The 21,075-nt window shown below is 40.7% G+C and overlaps 1 protein-coding gene across 2 annotated transcripts; it reads left to right on the top strand.

Annotated features, from left to right (window-relative positions):
• Positions 1-285: 285 nt before the first annotated feature.
• Positions 286-13,965, top strand: ENPP4 (ectonucleotide pyrophosphatase/phosphodiesterase 4). 2 transcript variants are annotated; one of them, XM_015071176.3, is made up of 4 exons: positions 286-535; positions 6,621-7,479; positions 8,124-8,294; positions 10,278-13,965. In XM_015071176.3, exons 2-4 carry the CDS (start codon positions 6,654-6,656, stop codon positions 10,640-10,642), a joined length of 1,362 nt encoding a protein of 453 aa, XP_014926662.3. In that variant the 5' UTR covers positions 286-535; positions 6,621-6,653; the 3' UTR covers positions 10,643-13,965. The 2 variants fall into 2 exon arrangements, with proteins under 2 accessions (XP_014926662.3, XP_026913428.2); XM_027057627.2 differs by lacking the exon at positions 286-535 and adding an exon at positions 542-756.
• Positions 13,966-21,075: the final 7,110 nt, after the last annotated feature.

Genomic DNA, 21,075 nt, shown 5'->3' with positions numbered 1-21,075 from the left:
TTTCCTGCGGACATCGAAGCCAACAGGAGCGTATTAACTGGGGGCGAAGCAACAGCCAGAGGCCTTTCCTGGACTCCTTGGGTTTCAGCTCCCCTGAAGGGCACCCCGCCCTAGGATGATATGAAAGGGGCGTGGTGGAAGATAGAAAAGAACCTCTTCGAGGTCCAATGCTAACCCACCGAAGCAGAAGTCTCCAGGTACCTGAATCTAACCAATCGCAAAGGAAGTTACATTTAACGCGGCTCCGGGAACCAATCAGAGGAAACGTCTCAGCCCCCGCCGCCCGCCGGGTTCCAGCTGGTTGGCAGCAGGTTCCGCTGTCGCGCGCCGGGCGGCTGCGCACAATCCGTGGCGGCCCCAGCCAAGCGGTTCTCGGGGAGGTTGGGGCTGTTGACAACCGCGGCTGGAGCGCCCGCCATTGCGCAGGCGCCTTAAGAAGGTTTCTCCCTCGCCGGTGTCCCTTCGGGTCTCCCTTGCCCCCAGGATCCACGAGCGCCGCGTGCCGACAGTTCTGAGTTCCGCGTGCCGGCAGCGGGTGAGTGTGAGCCTAGCGCGCCCGCCTTCCGGAGGGAAATGCCACCACGTCCTCAGTCGCCAGGGGATTTGACACTGGAGGTGGTGAGAACCCCCTCCCCTCCCGTCTCCCAGCCTCAGGGGAGCTGGCGGGGACGTCCCCGAAGGGACCCGGAGGCGCAGGGACCGAGCTGAGCACCGCGAGGCAGAGGGCGTGTGGGAGGCGGAAAGAGCAGTTGGCAGGTGCTTTGGGAAGGGGGCGGGGTGGGGGGGGGGGAGACTGTGGTGTGAAGGGCGGGGAGGGCAGTGGGCTGACCGCGGCGAATGTGGGCAGCGTTGACAAAGAGGGGAGGCGGGCGGCGGGGTGGGCGTTTGCATCTGAATATTAGATCACAGCTCATGGTCATTATATAATCAAATGTAAGAACTAATTTCCTAGAAAACCAGTTAGCAAAGATCACATTTACGTGCTTTTTATAGGCTGGACGCCCTGTTAAGCACTCTCCAAACAATGCTTCCTTTTCTCGGTACAGCAACCCTATGAGATAATAGCGTCCCATTTATATAGATGAGGAAATTCAGGCTCAGAGAAGTCAAGAGACGTTCAACATTGTGCAGCGAGTGACAAACAGATTCAGGTTTATACCAGCCCAGACCCCAGAATGGTTTTGCTTAACCACCAGGTGATCTGCTGGACTGAAGCCTGAACACTTGCCCAGTGTTATAGGAAGTCAGCTGTTCGTTTTAATGTTATGGTTTTTCTTTCCTTTCTTCCTTTCCCCCCAGAGGTTGTTCCAAGCTATTTTAAGGAAATTAAACTCACTTGAAAGCAAGGAGGAGCTGTTTTAAGTATTTGAGTATAGCCACAAAGTAATTTGGGAGAAGTTTTGATGAGAACACAAGAAACACAAAAAGTAGCTGTTTTGAAGACACTAGAAAATTTTGTGAGCCCTTGAAAATTGGAGAATAACTTAGACTCCTAGAATTTTTAAGACTGGGTAAATCTTCTAAAGAGGAGTTACGTTTTTTCTTTAAACACCAAGAAAATAATAATAATCTAGAGGAAATCACCAAAGTTCCCCAGGCCCATAGACAATAATGTTATTTTATTTTAAAGCTGTATAAAAGTTTAATTATACATATTTGTGAAGTCTTTAGAATAGAGCTTTTGTATTACAGAGCAGATGGCAAGCTAATGGTGACAAATACCTTTCACCATTTCCTGTAACTGTTACAGTCTCCTCTCCCAACTTCACACGGGCTAAGAATGCCAGTGCGAATTGTCTGACATGCATTCCACCCAGGTAAAAAAAAAATCATCCCAGAGGACTTGGAGCATGTTCTGTCCCCTGAATTGAAGACAACTACTTACTGCTTCTGGTTGCTGTTGGGATGTTTGAGTATAGTCCGGATGAGTCTGCTTTTTTTCTTCCCTCTGCTATTTTTTTTTTTTTTTTGGTTTGAAAAATTACAGAATTTTTCCCAAAGTTTAGTAATATGTAACGTGTAGTGATTTTGAGTTCTTGAAAATTACTTGAGAACTTCTCACCGGTATTTTGTTGCTAAGAGATTGACACCCCCTGTTAGAACGAAACAGAAGGCAGTAGACGTAGATATGGGCACTGTTAATGAAGGATGCTCTGACATGAAAGGTTTTGGTAATTGTTGGGAGTTTATTACTAGTTTTGTGAACTCGCTGTTACTAGACTCGTAAACTTGTTGAGGGCGTGAATTAGTAAGGGCATAGTAAAGCTGCTAAATTGCTTTCTGAGCTTGGCCAATCACTGGACTTCAGCTCCCTTACATGTAAAAAGAAGGGGTTGGACTAAATTATTTCTAATTATTTTATAGTGGCACAATAATGTTATTCTGCCCATCGTAGTACAGACTTTCTCCTAACATAACAGCTTTGTAACTCAAATGGATAAAGGGAAACTTAAACGTGAGAGCCTGTCCTGTAACACTGTATGCACCCCCATTTCACAAACACTGAAACTAAATCTGAGAGAAGTTAAATCTGCCCACTGTTGCCCATCTACTAAATGTGAGCTCAAGTTCTGGGATCATTCTGAATTCGGAGCCTACAGTCTTTCCACTCTGTGCCTCTAAGCCTGGGGACGAGGACCCTAACAGTGTGCTAACACATTCCTGAACCCCAGGATAAATAGCACGTATACCTTGAACATCCTTTTCATTCAAGGTTTGCAGAAGAAAGATTTTGACTTGTATGTTTTTTGAGAAAGAGGGTCAGACACAGGTTTTCGTTTTGCTGTCGTTTTGCATTTGGAAGGTGGTATAAGGCATTTTCATGTTAAAACACCCCAGGTCTGTATTATGGAGTACAGATTTCACACAATTTTGGAGGTAAATTGAGACATCAAAGATGTTTGCCGTTTTCTGGCAGGGCATTTCAGATGCTTTTAGGATGACAATTTCATTCCCTCCTTTTTTGTTGTTGATGTTAATACAATAGTTTCATTGAGATAGAATTCACATATTATCCAGTTCACTCATTTAAAGTGTAGAGTTTTGTGGAGTCCTGGAGCCATCACCACAGTCAATATGAGAGCAGTTTCATCACCCCCAAAAGATACCTCCTGCCCATTGGAATTTCCTCCTCATTTCTCCCCAGCCCCTTGGCCCAGGCACTACTAATGTACTTTCCATCTCGAAGAGATTTGCTTATCCTAGGTATTTCCTCTAAAAAGTCCTACAGTAAGAGATCTTTTGTGAGCGCCTTCTTTGACTTCGCATAATGCTTCAAGGTTTCTCCCAAGTTGTAGCGTATGTTCATTCCTTTTTATTGCCAAATAATATTCCATTGTATGGCTCTGCCATACAGTGTTCAAAATGCAAGTTCCTGGCTTTTACTCCAGCTTGACTGAGCCGGAATTTTCCCGGTGTAAAGACTGGGCAGCTGCACTTGTAAGGAGCTTCCCTCAGTGATTTTTAGGTCTACTGTGCTGTCATAGATGATATGCAAAGAGAATTGACAAGGCTGGCAACAGATGCTTTACCCAGGGCAGCTCTGTGGTGAGACAACGGGAAGGCTGTTTTGCAGGTTTGGGGACCTAAGGAAAGGAAAAAGACTTGGAGGTGCAGAGAGTGCATTCGGCCTGGTGTACATCAGACCTGACTTGCCTGCAGAGCTGCCTGTGCGGTGGGATTGGTGGCGAATGTCAACTGGTTCCTGAGGGAAAGAGCCAGGGCAGTAGATTATGGTTTTAAAAAATGTATTTAGGAGTGTCTGTAAGATACCGCACCACCTGTTTGCTGTTGTAGTTCACTCTTTCTGGAAACAAACATTTGTGCCTGGGAATGTAGCTGTACCGCAAGAGAAAACAGGGAATGCGCCAAGTTCAGCTTTCATGGTCTCCACGCAAGTTCTAAGGTTGCTGGAACCCAGGGCAGCAGCCTGCACAGCATTGTGGTATGGCCGCACTTGTGCTGACGGTCCGAGGGAGGAGGCGAGTTGTGCCTAAACACTAGGTCAGGAGCACCAAATACTGAATGGAAAGAGAAATGCTGCTGTCTGTCTCGATTCTTGAGAGTTGATATTGCTGAGCTGTAGCCGGGGCTGTGTCTGTGCAGAGTGTCTCTTAACTCTTTTCTTTGGAGCAGTGATTTGATTTTGCCATTCTGTACTGGTTTTGGTTTACTGGATGGCATCAGCAACGGATGGTCCGTGCACCACACCCAGAAGGTAGCCCATCTCGGGTTAAAATGGTAGACTCTGCAGGCCCAGAGATCCTCACCGACAAGATTCTGTGCCTTTCTGATGTTTGCAATTGTTGAGTCCCCTGCTTCTGAGAGGGTCACAGCTTCAGTCAACAAATGTTTGAATGACTGTACATACAAAGATCATCTACCTGGTTGTGCGTTTGAAGGAAAGAAAGTCTCTGTCTTCAAGTCATTGCGGTTTAGTTGGGAGAAAGAAGAACACACAAACGGCTCATGAACTTAATCATCATGTCAGCTCACTGCTGCTTATACCTGGGGCCTCCAGGCACATACCCCACCCCCCGCCTCTCCGGCAGCCATACCTTGGGTCTTACTCTGAAATAGTGACTTCACTCACCTCACTCTGACCACAGTCTCACATTCTTGCAGCTTCCATCAAAACCTCTGGTCGGGGGGCACCTGGGTGGCTCAGTCGGTTAAGCACCAACTCCGGCTCAGGTCATGATCTCCCGGTTCGTGGGTGCGAGCCCCAGATCGGGCTCTCTGTTGTCACAACAGAGCCCACTTTTGATCCTCCGTCCCTGTCCCTGTCTTTCTCTGCCCCTCCCCCACTCACACGCACATGCTCTCGCTCTCTCTCTCAAAATAACTAAACTTAAAAAAAAAAAAAAAAAGAAAAGAACCTCCAGTCCAGGAGCCTTTCCACTTCGCACATCTGTATCGGTTTCATCTTAAGCGCTGCAGTTCAGACTTCAGTCACTCCGTAGGACCTTCAGCTTCCTTCATTATACTTCAGTTTCTGGCAGAGTCTCACACGCAGGCAGGATCGGCTGCCTGTTCATGCCTGTGCTGGGGCCGCCGAATTGCTAGAGAAAACCGGTCAACAGTGTCTCTAACAATTCATGACGCCCGCTGTCAACTTTGACCACCAGTCCTCACTGCTTCCCTGTACCCTCTCCCGTTCTCCACGTTGGCCACTTCAGACATTCTCTGTGATTCTCAAAACCCTGAACCTTTTACCACCCTACTCGCTCTCAATAATCACCCCTACCTCTTGGAACACAGAGAATGCAGCTCCCTTCATCTCCAGCCCTCACACCTGTTAGCTAACTTAGCCTTTGCTCCCTCTCTCTCCTATTGCAATGAAAGAGATATCCCCTCCATCTAAAGTGGACCATCCTGCTTAAATCACCTATCCTGCTTTCTTAAGGACCAAAGATGATAGAGACTGAAGGCAGGGAGATTTATTATGGGAAAGCTATTTTTATAATCAGTGGATTGTCAGAAAAAAATAATGAAAAATCAGGGAGAGCTATGAGCCTGGGGTATTAGGGAGAATGGTTATGTTCTTGATAGTAAAAAGGAAGTTTAAGGGATATGGTGATGAAAGTCATTTCAGCAGCTGTTGGATTTCTTCAGAAGTTAGTACAGCATCCAAGTCCCTGTAGGCTTTGTCTGTCAACCTCATGTAAATACTGGGAATGTATAGATTGAGACGAGATCTTTTACTCAAGTAATATTTATTTCTTATCCTTCTTTTCCTGCCAGTATCTTCAACAGGAACTGGTGATGAGCCAATATGGTAACATTTCCACCACTTATTTCTGTGGGTTAGAAGGAACTTGGGGGTGGGGGGCGCCTGGGTGGCTCAGTCAGTTGAGCGTCTAACTCTTGATATCGGCTCAGGTCATGATCTCAGAGTCTTGAGATCAAGCCCCATATTGGGCTCTGTGCTGATAGCGTGGAGCCTGCTTGGGATTCTTTCTCCCTATGCTCACACATGCGTGCTCTCTCTCTCAAAATAAGTAAGTAAACATTAAAAAAAAAAATAAAAGGAACATAGAGTACTTGTCATTAAACTGGAAAAATAATCTCCTCTGGAGCCCCTGAAGGCTTGGTATTATTTATGTTTTGTGCAAAGGGATCATTTTTCTTTCTTTTATCTGTTCTTAGTAAGTCTTTTTTTTTTTCTTCAAGATTTTATTTTTAAGTAATCTCTACACCCAACATGGGGCTTGAACTTATACCCTGCGATCAAGAGTCTCATGTTCCACTGAGTGAGCCAGCCCGGTGCCCCTGTTCTTATTAAGTTTTTAGGATAATTTCTGCTACTACAGACAAGCAAGGCGACCAAACAGGAATATCTGTGTGGAGTGTAAGAGCGGTCTGTATCCCCTTCAGAGCATGAAGGGTGGAGCAGGACATACATAAATAGGAAATTGGACAAGTAAAGACAGTTTTCGCCCCCAATTTTAGCTTTATTCAGTTATCTTTCAGTAAATGGCATTATGTAATTTTGCGTAGATATGAAGCTGGTATATGAAAGTTTATAAATTTTGATTCTCTTCTCCTGATGGCTAAACTTCTGAAACTGAATGCAAATCAAAGCAGCACTACTACTTATGAACTGTGTTTTTATATTTTAGGAACCCTGATTGCTCTCCTTCAACACATTCATTATGAAGTTATTAGTAATACTTTTATTTTCTGGACTTATAACTGGTTGTAGAGGTAACTCTTCCCATAGTTTGCCACCCAAGTTACTACTGGTGTCCTTTGATGGTTTCAGAGCTGACTATCTACAGAACTATGAATTTCCCCATCTCCAGAATTTTATCAAAGAAGGAATCCTGGTGGAACATGTTAAAAATGTTTTTATCACAAAAACATTTCCAAACCACTACAGTATCGTGACAGGCTTGTATGAAGAAAGCCATGGCATTGTGGCTAATTCCATGTATGACGTAATCACGAAGAAACATTTTTCTGACCTTGATGACAAGGATCCTTTTTGGTGGAATGAGGCAGTACCTATTTGGGTGACCAATCAGCTTCAGGAAAACAGATCCAGTGCTGCTGCTATGTGGCCTGGTACTGACGTGCCCATTCACAATACCACACCTTCCTATTTTATGAATTATAGCTCTTCAGTGTCATTTGAGGAGAGACTAAATAATATTACCACGTGGCTCATCAATTCAAATCCACCAGTCACCTTTGCAACCCTCTACTGGGAAGAACCAGATGCAAGTGGCCACAAATATGGACCCGAAGATAAAGAAAACATGTACAGAGTGTTGAAAGAAATAGATGACCTTATTGGTGAGCTAGTCCACAAACTCAAGGTGCTAGGATTGTGGGAAAATCTGAATGTGATCATTACAAGTGATCATGGGATGACCCAGTGCTCTAAGGACAGACTGATCAACTTGGATCGCTGCATTGATAATTCAAGCTACGCTCTTATAGATTTGACTCCAGTTGCTGCTGTACTTCCTAAAATAAGTAAGTAAACTTTTAGCTGAGGGATATTTGGGAAGGGGGCGATTGAAAGAGGAGGAGGGCGTGTCAAAGAATGCGGCTCTGGCTTTCTGTAGTACGGTACCATATATTCGTAAACTTGCTCAGAGTGAGATTCTGGGTTTTTCCCCTTAATTTGTAAGTCTTGAAGCAGTTAGTTTAAGGTTCATGTTCAAGGAGATTATTTCTCTGCTTTTTGATGTGTTTCTTCATTATTCACACTAATGGAAAAGGACATTGTTGTCCTTTAAAAACAACTTGGATATTTGTGTGAGATATATTCTTTGTCTACTGATCTTAGAATTCGTAATAATATGTAATTATTTCATCTTTCCTTAGGAAGCTATACATAAAAATTGTCCCCTTTTGTATAAAAGCCTACCAGGGAGAGTCACAAAATGAAAAAAGAGATATGTGAATGCTTGGAAAGATAGAAGTGTGTGTGTGTCTGTCTGTCCATCCCCAACAATGTCACATAATTATTATTGCTCTGAATTTTTAAGAATTAAAAGTGATTTAATCGATGGTACTGTTCAGAATTTATTTCCAATTATTCTAGTTAGAAATACCTATTTTCCTTATCATTCAATTGTGATTTTTTTTCCTTTACTGTTTCCTTTTTCTTCCAGATACAACAGAGGTTTATAACAAACTGAAAGTCTGTAGCCCTCACATGAATGTTTATCTCAAAGAAGACATTCCTGCCAGATTTCATTACCAACATAATAATCGAATTCAGCCTATTATTTTGGTTGCTGATGAAGGCTGGACAATTGTGTTAAATAAATCATTACCAAAATGTAAGTATTTAGGATATATCTGTTGTATCCTGGGGATAAATCACACATTGTGACGTATTTCTCTTAACAGGGTGCTTTGATTTAGAGACTTTAACACTGTATAATCAGTTCACTTTTTGACTGGATAATTCGTAGGTTTTCATTCAACAGCAATTTAAAACCGTATTTCACCTTTAGAGAAGGGTGGGTGACCTCGAGGGCAAAGGTGTAGATGTACTTTCTTACCCACATTGCGGTTACTGTCAGTAACGTTCAAGGTTGGTTCTCTTGACTTGTAGAAAATGGCAGAGAAGTAAAGAAACGGTGAAAGGGGACAGATTCGATAGTTCAAATGCCTGTTTATTTTTTGTGTGCATTAATAAACATTGTCCAAGTATCCTGAAGTCTTTCCCCAATGATGAAGTCGTTTACCTGAGTGCTGTTGCTCTATGGAACACTGGGAAAGATTCAGAAGGTAAACAAACAAAAACCTACCAAGTATACAAAACAGGTGTATCAAAATCTCTCCTAAAGCTAAGGAAATAATAGGGGAGAGTTACAGGCCTTCCCTGAACCCAAGCTTATTCATCCATATGTTAAGTTCAATTTGAATACTTTTTTAAAAAATCTGGCTTTGTACAAGTCTGTAGCAGGAGTCAGAACATTTCTGTAAAAGACCAGATAGTAAATATGTAGGCTTTATGAGGCAGCTGGTCTCCATCTCAGCTACTCAATTGCGCCTTTGCAGCGGAAAAGTAGCCCTAGACATTATGTAAACGAACTGACATGGGGGGTGAAATTTTGTTTACTGAAACAGGTAGGGGACTGAATTTGGCCAGGGGCTGTCATATGCAGACCCCTGATCTACAGCACATCAGAAGCTTCAGACAAGGATAAGATAATGGTTATTGGAATTTATATGTTCTTTATGCTTATATACTCACTGTTGAAAACTGAGAAAATACAGAAAAGTTTAGAAACGAGAAAAAAAAAAAACAACTATCCATAATCCCTCCATACAAAGGTACAGACAGATGTGAATTGTGGGAGTTTCCCCCTTCTATACTTTTTTGCTGTTACATATACATGTATATTTTTATACTGCTGAAATCGTAATGTCTATATATAGAGTTTTATTCTGTTTTTATTATATTGATCACATGCATTATTTTTATTATGAAATATTTCAAACATAAAATTAAAGGCTAATATAACAAAAACTGATCTACCTTCCACTCAGTCATTTGCACTTCATATGAAACCAGGAGCTTATCAAATCCAACTGGTGTACATTAAAAGGGAATATTTGCCAACACAAAGCCAAAACCTGAGATTCTGGTGTTGGGGTCATATCAGAGACTATCCTGTCATGTTTTCCTTTGAGTTAGATTTGGAGTTACAGGTTGGTGATCTGGTTAGACTTCACATTCAGTACAAGAATCCCTTCTGTATTCTCAATTCTGTGGCCTCCGGATGTTAAGATATTCATTAACTGTCAGTAAATCAGTATATTGTATCATCCCGTCTCTTACCACGGGAGCAATTGACGTGGGTAAGGCTGCAGATTCACTTCTAACCCCATTCACTGGACGCACTCACTTTTGCTCTCCAGTTATTTAGGACCCTCAGCCCACCCACCCTTTTTCTTTTATAATCACTAGTGCTCTTTGCATGCAGACGGTTCTGAAAATTGAAGGGTGAAATAAGTGGGGCCAGAACTGAAAGATAGGTACCTGAAGTCAAGAAATAGTTTTAAAGTCTCAGGTCATGACCAGTTGGGAAAAGCAGTATGTGTGTCTGTGTGAAATGGGGACATGGCTGAGTTGAAAAAAATAGAAAATTTTATTTCTAGCCCTCATCTGGTCCAAATTAATTGGAATTAATTTTAACAGATGGGAATTACACTGGCAAGAATCAGCATATTTCCATTGGAAGCAAGTTATTTTGTAATAGAAAGATCATTCTTTCTGTTAAGAACTAACATAATTTTGTTCTTTTTTTCAGTAGGTGACCATGGTTATGATAATTCTTTGTCTAGTATGCATCCATTTCTAGCTGCCCACGGACCTGCATTTCACAAAGGCTACAAACACAACACAATTAACAGTGTGGATATTTACCCAATGATGTGCCACATCCTGGGATTAAAACCACGTCCCAATAATGGAACCTTTGGTCACACTAAGTGTTTGTTAGTTGACCAGTGGTGCATTAATCTCCCAGAAGCCGTTGGAATTGTTATCGGTGCGCTCTTGGTCTTAACCACGCTAACAGGCCTCATAATAATCATGCAGAATAGACTGTCTGTACCCCGTCCGTTTTCCCGACTTCAGCTGCAAGAAGACGATGATGATCCCCTAATTGAGTAATGCTTGCTGGAATTTATACAGAGTATCTTTAATTATACATGAAACCAAGGATACATTCGAGGGATGGTGTTATAACTATGAAAAATCTACTTTGAAAGACAAAGAACTTAGACCAAGCATGCTAGAGTTATTTTGTTTTTCCCTGTGCTTTGTTTTGGTGCATCAGCTAATACAGAACAACCATGACCATAGTTAAAATTGCTAGTAAATCATTGGTTAACACCACCGAGTTCTCTAACTAGAAACTTTTTTTAAGAAAAATACTGCCTCTGCCTTTTTCTTGCAATGAAGATTTGACACAATTTTAAAGGAAAATATACCAAAATGTAGTAGGCATGCTTTTCTAATAAATTTTTATATTTGTAACCGAAACAACAGAAATCTTTATGCAGTTAGAGGATTTTGTGTATCAGGAAGGAAAAGTTTTCTATATTTTTATACTTATTAACCTTAATAGAGTTTGTATCCTAAGTTCACCTGTGACGTAGGAAAACCTCTGTGATGGTTAATAAAATCGGTTAACCAGGCAGAACAGATCTAGCATGTGAAGAAATTATTTTAAGAAAAGCTATTATAAAACACAACACAAAGACCATGTGATACAAAGCCTCAGTCTCCACCATTGCGTCTTTGTTTAGACCCGTAAGCTGTTGAAGCCTCAAAAGATCTCTTTTGAAGATTGTTGCTAATAAGAAACTAAGAAAATAGAATTGCTTTCCTCTGTTTGTGCTTAGCGCCTTCGTGTAAGTTATTCATTTGTGTGTGCCCAAGTGTGTTTGTGTGCACGAGTGTGCAGACTTCCTGTGACTTACAGAAAGTGTCAGAGGTAGGCTGGTCTGTAGGCTGACTTCCACAGAACGTGGCTGTCAGGCAGACGGTATAATTGCACTTCATATTTGTTTACTTTCTTCTGACTCACAAGCTAAATTCCTAACTGAAGAAAATTCATCGGCTTTTGTTACCATTTTTTACTTTCTCATGTTTATTATAGCCAGAGGTATCAAGTCCTGCAGAAAAACTGATGACCTGAATACAAATCTGGTTTCAATTGGGTCAGAACGAGGAAGAGAGATTTTAATACCTAACCTTTGGGACATTATGCCTTACTTTTCAGGCATGGGATTTGGTTTCTTTTGATCTTTTCCACTATTCATATGGTAAGTGGCAGAATTTAAGCTTAAACTCTAAGCACTGTTAACATTCTGTAGCCTGAGTGCCACCTCTGATTTTTTTTTCGGTGTTTGGTTCATAGAAATGATCACTCTGCTCCTATTTTTGTAAACATACATGTTCATAGCTAAGGATTTGCTGTGAAGAATCGCCATCCTACCTTGCTAGGTGGTACTTTCTAATAATCAAAATTAATATGCAGAAACTGAGTTGTATCTGTTAAAGAAAAAACTGGCTTTAAGAACCTTCCATCAGGACCTGAGGCAGGCCATTAATAGTGTGAACTTGAAAGTTTTGACAATATAAAATAAACTGGGTAACTGTCTTTCAGATAAAAATAAATTATCTACAGCAAATATACAGCCCAGTTAAATGTTGATTTTCTATGATAGTAAAAAATGCTGCCAGTCATCAAACATATAATTCATCCTGTTTGGTCACTGCTAATTTTGTGATCTTAGCATTTGATGCCTATTGTTTTGGGGGTTCTTGAGAAGCATTTCTACAACCTGCATAAATAGTCCATGCTATTGGTCATAAGTGGACTGTGTTAAGAACAGCATAATAAACAAATGAAATAAAACCAATAGGACTAATTTTGCTTTTTGACAAATTTTGATTTTTTTTCCTCACATAAAAGTTACCCTAACGTTAATAGTTTTTCTGAACAAAATAAAAGAAAATTTTCTATTTCAATTTCCATTAAAAAAAAAAAAGACTGGAACAGCCACATTTAAAACAGTAGACACATTTTGAAATATCTAAAATAGAATATTTCATACTAGCCCAATAGAGCTTGGTCCCTACAATGCCGTGAGTTTTCATGATCGCATTAGTTTGGTGGTTAGGAGTTTCAGAAATCTATACACAGCATCCAGCCTGTGAGTGGACTTCATACAGGATGAAAGAGCCTGTCACTGTCTTACCCTTTTGAATAAGACCTTCACATATTTGTCTTTCATTCCATCCTCAAAATATTAACTTTAATTAAAATTGTAAAATTTTTTATGTATATATGCTGATGGGACAAAACAGTATTTATTTGCTCAGAGACATTTATATATTATTGAACTTTGTGTTAATTCATTTGTATCTTTGAAAAATTATCATCGTTAAAGCCAATGACTCCTCTCGTGCTCTGAGAAAATCTTTTAGTGAAGCCAGCCCTTTACATTAAGGTTTTGGTGTGGATTTTGTTAAATAAGTGACTCCTATATGTCCTGACATGTTTTCTGGGTGATAGGAAGTATTTGGCTCTGGGAAACCCTTAACTGTTGATGACAACAATACTCAAAGGTAATAGGAACGCTTTTTAAAAAAAAATTTTTTTTAATGTTTATTTATTTTTGAGAGAGACAGAGACAGAATGCGAGTGGGTTAGCGGCAGGGAGAGAGGGAGACACAAAATCCGAAGCAGGCTCCAGGCTCTGAGCTGTCAGCACAGAGCCCGATGTGGGGCTCGAACCCACAAGCTGTGAGATCATGACCTGAGCCGAAGTCGGACGCTCAACCGACTGAGCCACACAGGTGCCCCAGGAACACTTTTTATTAAGTAGTTTTTGTTCATTCAGTGAGTGAATTCAGAGTAAGTACATTTATGCGTTGGTGGTACAGTGATGAGCATAGCTGCCTTCCGGAATAAATACCTTTATAAGGACAGTTCTGCTGTTATTAAGGTGCGAGTTCTTCTGGTAAACAGCAATAGAATTCGAATGTAAATTATTTCAGTGCTCTGTATTGTAGGCCTTGTGTTACGGTTTCATCAAGCTTGGTATAAGAATTTAAAGATAAATTCTTGGAATATTAAAGGATTAAACATGCCTTTGTATTGTTCTTGGGTGGCTCCCCCTCTTGTCCATATCTGGTAAGATTTAAGGATGATGGCATTTAATTCCTTTTATTTGGAGGTTTTGCTTCATTGCGAATGCATAAAGTTACAAGTGAAGGACAAAGATGAGATGGAAGGTGTGGATTTTATAGTCATTTCCTAAAATAGTGTGTAAATAAAATGACATGAGTATGCTTTAAAGAAGTCTTTATGTGGTGCCTTAAGTTGAAGTAAAATATATTTTGACTATATTGTTTGAATCCATAGTGAATGACTTTGCTTATGATTAAAAAATTTTATGTGAATAAAAACATTTTTACTGTAATTATTAAATATAGAATGCAATGTTACTGATTTTTTAATTTGTCACCCTGCAAAATACACACACTGTGATAGATGTTGACCTGACCCAGTAATACTGCAAAAATCCACATGGGTGTTCATTAGAGACTTTTTAAATTTTTTATTTATTTTTAAGTTTATTTATTTTTGAGACAGAGAGAGACAGAGCATGAATGGGGGAGGGGCAGAGAGAGAGGGAGACACAGAATCAGAAGCAGGCTCCAGGCTCTCAGCCATCAGCCCAGAGCCCGACGCAGGGCTCTATCTCACAGACCGCGAGATCGTGACCTGAGCTGAAGTCGGACGCTTAACCGACTGAGCCACTCAGGTGCCCCTACAGACTTTTTTTAAAGCCAGGATTACGTAAATATTTAACCAAATTTTTATTTATTTTTCTTATTTTTTAAAATATTTATTTTGAGAGAGAGAGGAAATGTGAGCAGGGGAGGGACAGAGAGAGAGAGAGAGAGAATCCCAAACAGGCTCTGTGCTGTCAATGCAGAGCCCAGTGTGGGGCTCAAACCCACGAACTGTAAGATCATGAACTGAGCCAAAATCAAGAGTTGGAAGCTTAACTGACTGAGCCATCCAGGTGCCCCCCCCCCCCAACCAGGTTTTTAAAACAGTGTATAAGTATACAATCTAGCATGAGGACATCATTGGAAAGAAGGCCAAGATAAATTTTGTAGAGCTTCCAAAACTGTAACTTATTCATGTATAGTAGCAGGGAAGAAGTTTGAAAAAGCTGATTACAAAACTCTAGAGGTGAAGGGGGGATTATAGTATTTAAACTATGTTTTGTCAGGAGCCATAGAAGTAGTTAAACTGTGTTTTGTAAATAGGCATACTCATTGAGTACAGATTCCACAAAGTTTTCCTCTAGTAGAGCAGTGATAAATTCATTCCCTATATTCATACTAAGCAAACACTGCTAGGAACTGTGGGAGGAAACGAGTAAAAGGTACTTGGGAAGAGAGCTCTGCCGTATCTCACAAGTGGTAAAACTTCTATACCAACAAATTCTGTCTACTCACGGTTTAACTCTTGCTGCTGAGATCCTTGGATACAGAACCATTTTCGAGGCCGTGTGCTTCCTGAAGTTTGGATGCCAGCGTCACACCTCTTTCCCTGACCCCCAGCTTCCTTGGTGCCTGTACTTGGGTTTTGTTACCGTCCTCCCTCCCCCAGCACACACACAAACATGCACAGCTTCAGAGAACAGGAGAATCCAAACGAGCCTGTTGGGTCCTGTCGAGTTAGGCTGCAGAGGACTGGTTTGCTTTTTGGCATAAACCCTTTGGAGTTTCATTTTTCATTGTTCCGTGAGTATTTTTTTTTAGTTGAATGGTTTGCTTCATATCTTTCAAGAAAAACAAAGACATTAAGGCAAAAATCTCCCACAGAGATGCTGATCAGAACGTGTTCCGTATTCTTAATGGATGTGTGTGTGCAGGGGGTGGTGGCGGCCGAGTAACTCAGAGATGTGACTCCTCTCCCATGGCCACATTACCTGGCAAGGGCCGAGTCCTACCTAAATATCAAGCCCAACTGCCAGGCAGGCCTTCTACTTGTCCAGGTATCTTCTACCTCCTTGACTACAGAAAACTGATTTCCACCATTAAACTGAATCCAGGGAGCTCCTCGGGTGACAGCACCCCAGTGATGGTTTACAGATGTCTCCAGTTCAGACTGCCCTCCTGTGGTAAAGAGCTGAGTTGCCAGGGACCCAGTCGGCATTCTTTTCTTCCCTACCAGGCTTACTCAACTTCACTTTCATAGCGGAGGTTGGTGGAAAGGATCAATGGAAATTAACCCCAAAGCAAATCCAGACAACCCCACTCTACAAACATATTTTGTAAAATGGTTCATACTGGTTAGACCCAGACCCAGTACTAGACTTACACATTGTTTGAATTTTCCACTGAGGAGAGAGAGGTCTTATACACCAAATTTTTGTTAAGCCTTTTTTTTTTTTTAAATAATAAAAGTTCTGTTTTCAGTAAAATGATGGAGTATGTAATTCAAACCAACCCTCTTGGTGAGGACTCGGAAAAATCTGGACAAAGTATAAAAGACCTGTGCTAAAGCACTGAAAAATTACGAAGAAAGTGAGGGATCAAGAAGGCCACAATTCACAAGGGGGAAATGTAAAAAAAAAGGAGCCCCCGATGGCATCTGTAAATTCTGGAAGAGGCAGTGGAGGGCCTGGAAGCCAAAATAAAAAACCGGGTGGAAGTGTGGAAGGAGAGAAAACATAGATGAAAAAGAGACCAGCAGAACACTGAAAAATATTAAGCTTACTTTATACTATTTGGCACAAATAAGTTTGGAAATACAGACGAAATGGATAATTTCCTAGGAAAAAGATGAACAAAACTGATTTCCATAGAGAAAGGACATGAAAACAGACCAATTTCTGAATCAGAGATTGGGCAAATTATAAACTATTGTACAACAGGGTACAGACCCCAAAGCTAAGAATCTTGCTCATTGCCTCTTCATTAGGCTTGATTATCAATGTTACATTCGCCTCATAAAACATGCTTTAGAAAAAAAAATATGTGGGTTTTTGAGGTGACTATAACATGGATATAAAACCTGATAAAAGCACCCCCCCCCCAATGAAACTATAGACCAATACAGAATGGGGAGGGAAGCAAAATGGAAACTCAGCCACATCAATCACTAAATGTAAATAGACAACCTTCCCGTTAAATGTCAGAGAGTGTCAGACTGGATGAAAAGAAGAGCCAGCTGTATGTAGTCTACCCTTTAAATACAAAGGCAGATTGAAAGTAAAAGGACAGAAAATGATACACCATGTAAACTAACCATGTGATAGCTGGAATAAAGTCATCTTCAAGACAATAATTTTCAGAGATAGGGACATTTCACCACGACAAGAAGAGAAATATATCAAGAAGACCATTCTAAGGGTTCATACCTAAAAGCAGAACTTAAAAGCTTGTGAATCAGGGGCGTCTTGGTGGCTCAGTCGGTTCAGCGTCTGACTTTGGCTCAGGTCATGATCTCACAGTTTGTGGGTTCAAGCCCCGCGTCGGACTCTGTGCTGACAGCTCGGAGCCTGGAGCCTGCTTTGGATTCTGGGTCTGCCTCTCTCTCTCTGCCCCTCCCCCACTCGCACTCTGTGTCTCTCTCTCAAAAAAAAACATTAAAACAAACAAAGTTCGTGAATCAAAAAGTGATGGAACTCAAGAAAGACTCCATAAACATAACTGAAGAGTTTAGTTCTCCTCTCTTAAATAATTGATACAACTAGACCAAGAAAAAAATCAGTAAGGATCTAGAAGACCTGAGTGGTGATAGCAACCATATTCACTTACATGGCATTTAGAGATTACAGCCTCAACCATAAAAGACATGTTCTTTTTCAAGTGCACATGGAATTATCACCAAGATAGATCATATGCAAGACAATGAAACAAGGCTCAGTAAATAATCTCAAAGGATCGCAGTCTTACAAAGCATGTTTTCTGACCACAATGGATTTATAGATTCAGTAACAATGAGATCCAGAGAAGCCTTGAATATTAAACAATGCACTTCTAAATAGCATACCAAACTCTGTAGAATGTAGCTAACGCAGCACTTAGATAGACATTTCTAACTTTGAATGCTTGTCTTTGAGAGGAAGAAAGGTTCAAAATTAACGATTTAAGCTTTCATTTTAGGAGGCTAGTTTAAGATGAGGAAAATAATTCAAAGCGAGTGGAAAAAAAGAAATAATAAATATAAAATCAGAATTAATGAAATAGAAAAGACAAATAATAAAGCTAAATTTTGGAATTTTAAATGGTAAAGCTGACAAGGCCCTAACAAGATTGACTGAAATAAAAGGGAGGTAGCACAAATTAGTAATATCAGTAATAAAAGAGCGGCCATCACTTCTAGATCCTACTTATTTCAAAAGGATATCAAGGAAATGTGCCATTAAGTTTGTCAATTTTGATAAAATGAACCAATTCCTTGAAAAATACAACTAAAACTGATACAAAATCAAATAGAAAATCTTAATAACCTTATGTCTATCACAAAAATTAATTTCTTATCGAAAACATCCCCACAAAGAAAACTCCCAAGTCCAGGTGGTTTCCCTGATTAGTTCTATCACACATTTCTTAAAAAATCATTCATTCATTCATTCACAGAGCAGGCATGCACTCAGGGGAGTAGGGGAGGGGCACAGACAGAGGGAGAGAGAATCCCAAGCAGGCTCTGTGCTGTTAGCATGAAGCCCGATATGGGGCTTGAACTCAGGAAGCTATGAGATCATGAGCTGAAATCGAGTTTAGGCGCTTAACCAACTGAGCCACCCAGGCGCCCCAGTTCTGTCACACATTTAAGGAGGAAATTATTTTACACAAACTCTTACAGGAAATAGAGCAAAAAGAAACATATCCAAACTGGTTTTATGAGACCAGTATGACACTGGTACCCAAATCTGACAAGGATGTTAAAAGAAAACCACAGACCAATTTGCCTATGAGCAAAAATTCTTTAACAAAATACCTAATTGAGTTTGGCAGTTCTGAGTATTTCAAAAGGATAATACACATTAACAAGCAAAGTTTATCCCAGAAGTGCAACATTAGTTTTGATATTTGAGAATCAATGTTAACCTCTATCTTGATAAGAAGGAAAACAAAATCGTGTTAATAAATGCGGAAAAAGCATTTGCCAAAATTTAACATCAATTTATTATTAAAAAACCCCACAAATTTGTAAGAGAACTTCAAGCTGATATATTTGCCACAGGCCTACAGCTAACATCATACTGAATCATATCACAATTATGTAAATATACAATAGACTGAATAGTGAAATACTCAATGCTTTTCTCCTAAAATCCGGAACAAGACAAGGCTGTCCACTATCATCGCTTTTATTTAACATTGCATTGGAGGTGCTAGCAACTCAGTAAGGCAAGAAAAAGAAATCATACGACAATCGAAAAATAATAAAACTGTCATACCCACAGATGACAAGATTACATACACAGAAAATCCAAAGGAGTCAGACAAACCAGAAGCTTAATGAAATTGCTTGCTATATGGTCAATATATAAAGATCAAGTGTATTTTTATACATCAACAGAAAATGAAAATTTAAAACTGGTATCATTTATACTGATATCAACAAGCATGAACTATCTCAGGATAAGCCTAACAAAATACATGCAAATTTTTGCACAGGAAATTATAGCATCGAAAGGAATTGAGAAAGACCAAAATAGCAGAAGGCTGTGCATGATTTTGGGTTGAAAGATTCAATATTGTAAAGATCGTCAATTCTCCTCAAATTGGTCACTGCATCCAAACAATTCCAACAGAGTTTTATTTAATTTTTACGAATTGTATTAACCGACTCACATTTATGCAGAAAGGTAAAGGGCCAGGGCACCTGGGTGGCTCAGTTGGTTGAGCACCCGACTCTTGACTTCAGCTGCGGTCACGATCTTGAGGTTTGTGGGATCGAGCTCCACATTGGTCTCTGTGCTGACAGCACAGAGCCTGGGTGGCATTCTCTCTCTCTCCCCAACCCCCCCCCTCAAAATAAATAAAAATTAAAAAAAAAATAAATGCAAAGGACCAAGACAATTTTGAAGAAAGATAAAATGATAGCACTTACTCTACCAGATGTCAAGAACCATCATAAAGTTGTAATTATTCAGTATGGTGTTGACACAAGGATAGAAAAAAACAGATGAACAGAATTGATGACCTTGGTTAAAACGAAGAATCCGTATACGTGTGGCCGTATTAGACATTCCCCGTGTCTCAAATCCACTCGGCCCACACCTTAACTCCAGTTTCATCCTGGCACAGACCGGCTTCCCACAGAAGCAACCTGACAATGCTGAGCCTTGTTCTTCCTGGCCCGGACACGATGGCGCTGGGTGCCCATGAGCTCACACTTGGAACTTGTGCATACATTACCCATGTAGTATGGGTAGTAGAAATCCATGGAGTCAATACCCATGCAGCCACCCCTAACCAGGGGAGGGTTGGGAAGTTGACGGACAAATGTTTTGCATTCCTCAGGCAGACAGTTCTGAGATTTATTCCATAAGGCCCCTCTGAAGGTGCGGTGACGTTGAGCACCAGTCATAACAGCGGCCAACTCTCCGACTTCTGCTCATATAGGCTTTTCCACATCTCTTTCATTCCTTGTTCCTCACTCTTGTTTCTTGGGATCAATTCACACAAAAATTGCCAGTATCCAAGCCTAGGTCTCTGCTTTTGGGAAAGTCTAGGCTAAATAGTGGATGTAAAGAATATAGCCAACAAAAACGTATACGCGTATGCACCAAAAGACATGTAAGAGAATACTCAGGGCGGCATTATTCACGGTAACATCTAACCGGAAATGATTCAAATATCCAAAAACAGAATCCAGATTGTGGTATATTCACATAATGTCATTCCATGAAGCACTGAGAATAAACAAAGCAATGCACACACAAGGACTTGGAGGAAAGTCACGTGGTCTTGCGTGGAAAAAAACAAACATAAAAGTATATCGTATGATCATAAAAATAAAATTTTTAAGCAGGGGAAACTCTTCCATTGCATTCCAAGTCAGGACAGTGTTTCTTGCAGGCAGCGAGGAGTGACTGGGAAGAGAACTGAGGATCTTTCTGGAGTGCTGGTAATGGTCTGTTTTCTATTTCTCCTCTAAAGTGACAATTACATGGATTTATTCACTTTTAGAAATATATTTATTTACTTATTTTGAGAGAGTGTGTGTGTGTGCACGAGTGGGGGAAGGAGAAAGAGAGAGAGAGAGAGAGAGAGAGAGAGAGAGAGAGAGAGAGAGAGACTACCAAGCAGGCTCCATGCTGAACTCCATGTGGGGCTTGATCTCACGACCATGAGACCATGACCTGAGCCAATATCAAGAGTCGGATGCTTAACTGACTGAGCCATCCAGGCACCCAGCCCCAATGCAACTGTACTTAAAACAAATGTTTATTATTTTTCAGAGAGAGAGAGAATTAGCAGGGGAGGGGCAGAGAGAGAGGGAAACAGAATCTGAAGCAGGTTCCAGGCTCCAAGCTGTCAGCACAGAGCCT

This window comes from Acinonyx jubatus, chromosome B2, assembly GCF_027475565.1.
Source record: "Acinonyx jubatus isolate Ajub_Pintada_27869175 chromosome B2, VMU_Ajub_asm_v1.0, whole genome shotgun sequence".
Taxonomy (NCBI): Eukaryota; Metazoa; Chordata; class Mammalia; order Carnivora; family Felidae; genus Acinonyx; species Acinonyx jubatus.
The sequence above is the reverse complement of the archived record's forward strand: the minus strand, read 5'-3'. Positions and strand labels throughout refer to the sequence as shown.

Coding starts and splice junctions, on each gene's coding strand:
- ENPP4 (XM_015071176.3), top strand. CDS start 6,654: ATGAAGTTATTAGTAATACTTTTATTTTCTGGACTTATAACTGGTTGT. Junction 7,480..8,123: donor TGCTGTACTTCCTAAAATAA/GTAAGTAAACTT, acceptor TTTTTCTTCCAG/ATACAACAGAGGTTTATAAC. Junction 8,295..10,277: donor AAATAAATCATTACCAAAAT/GTAAGTATTTAG, acceptor TCTTTTTTTCAG/TAGGTGACCATGGTTATGAT.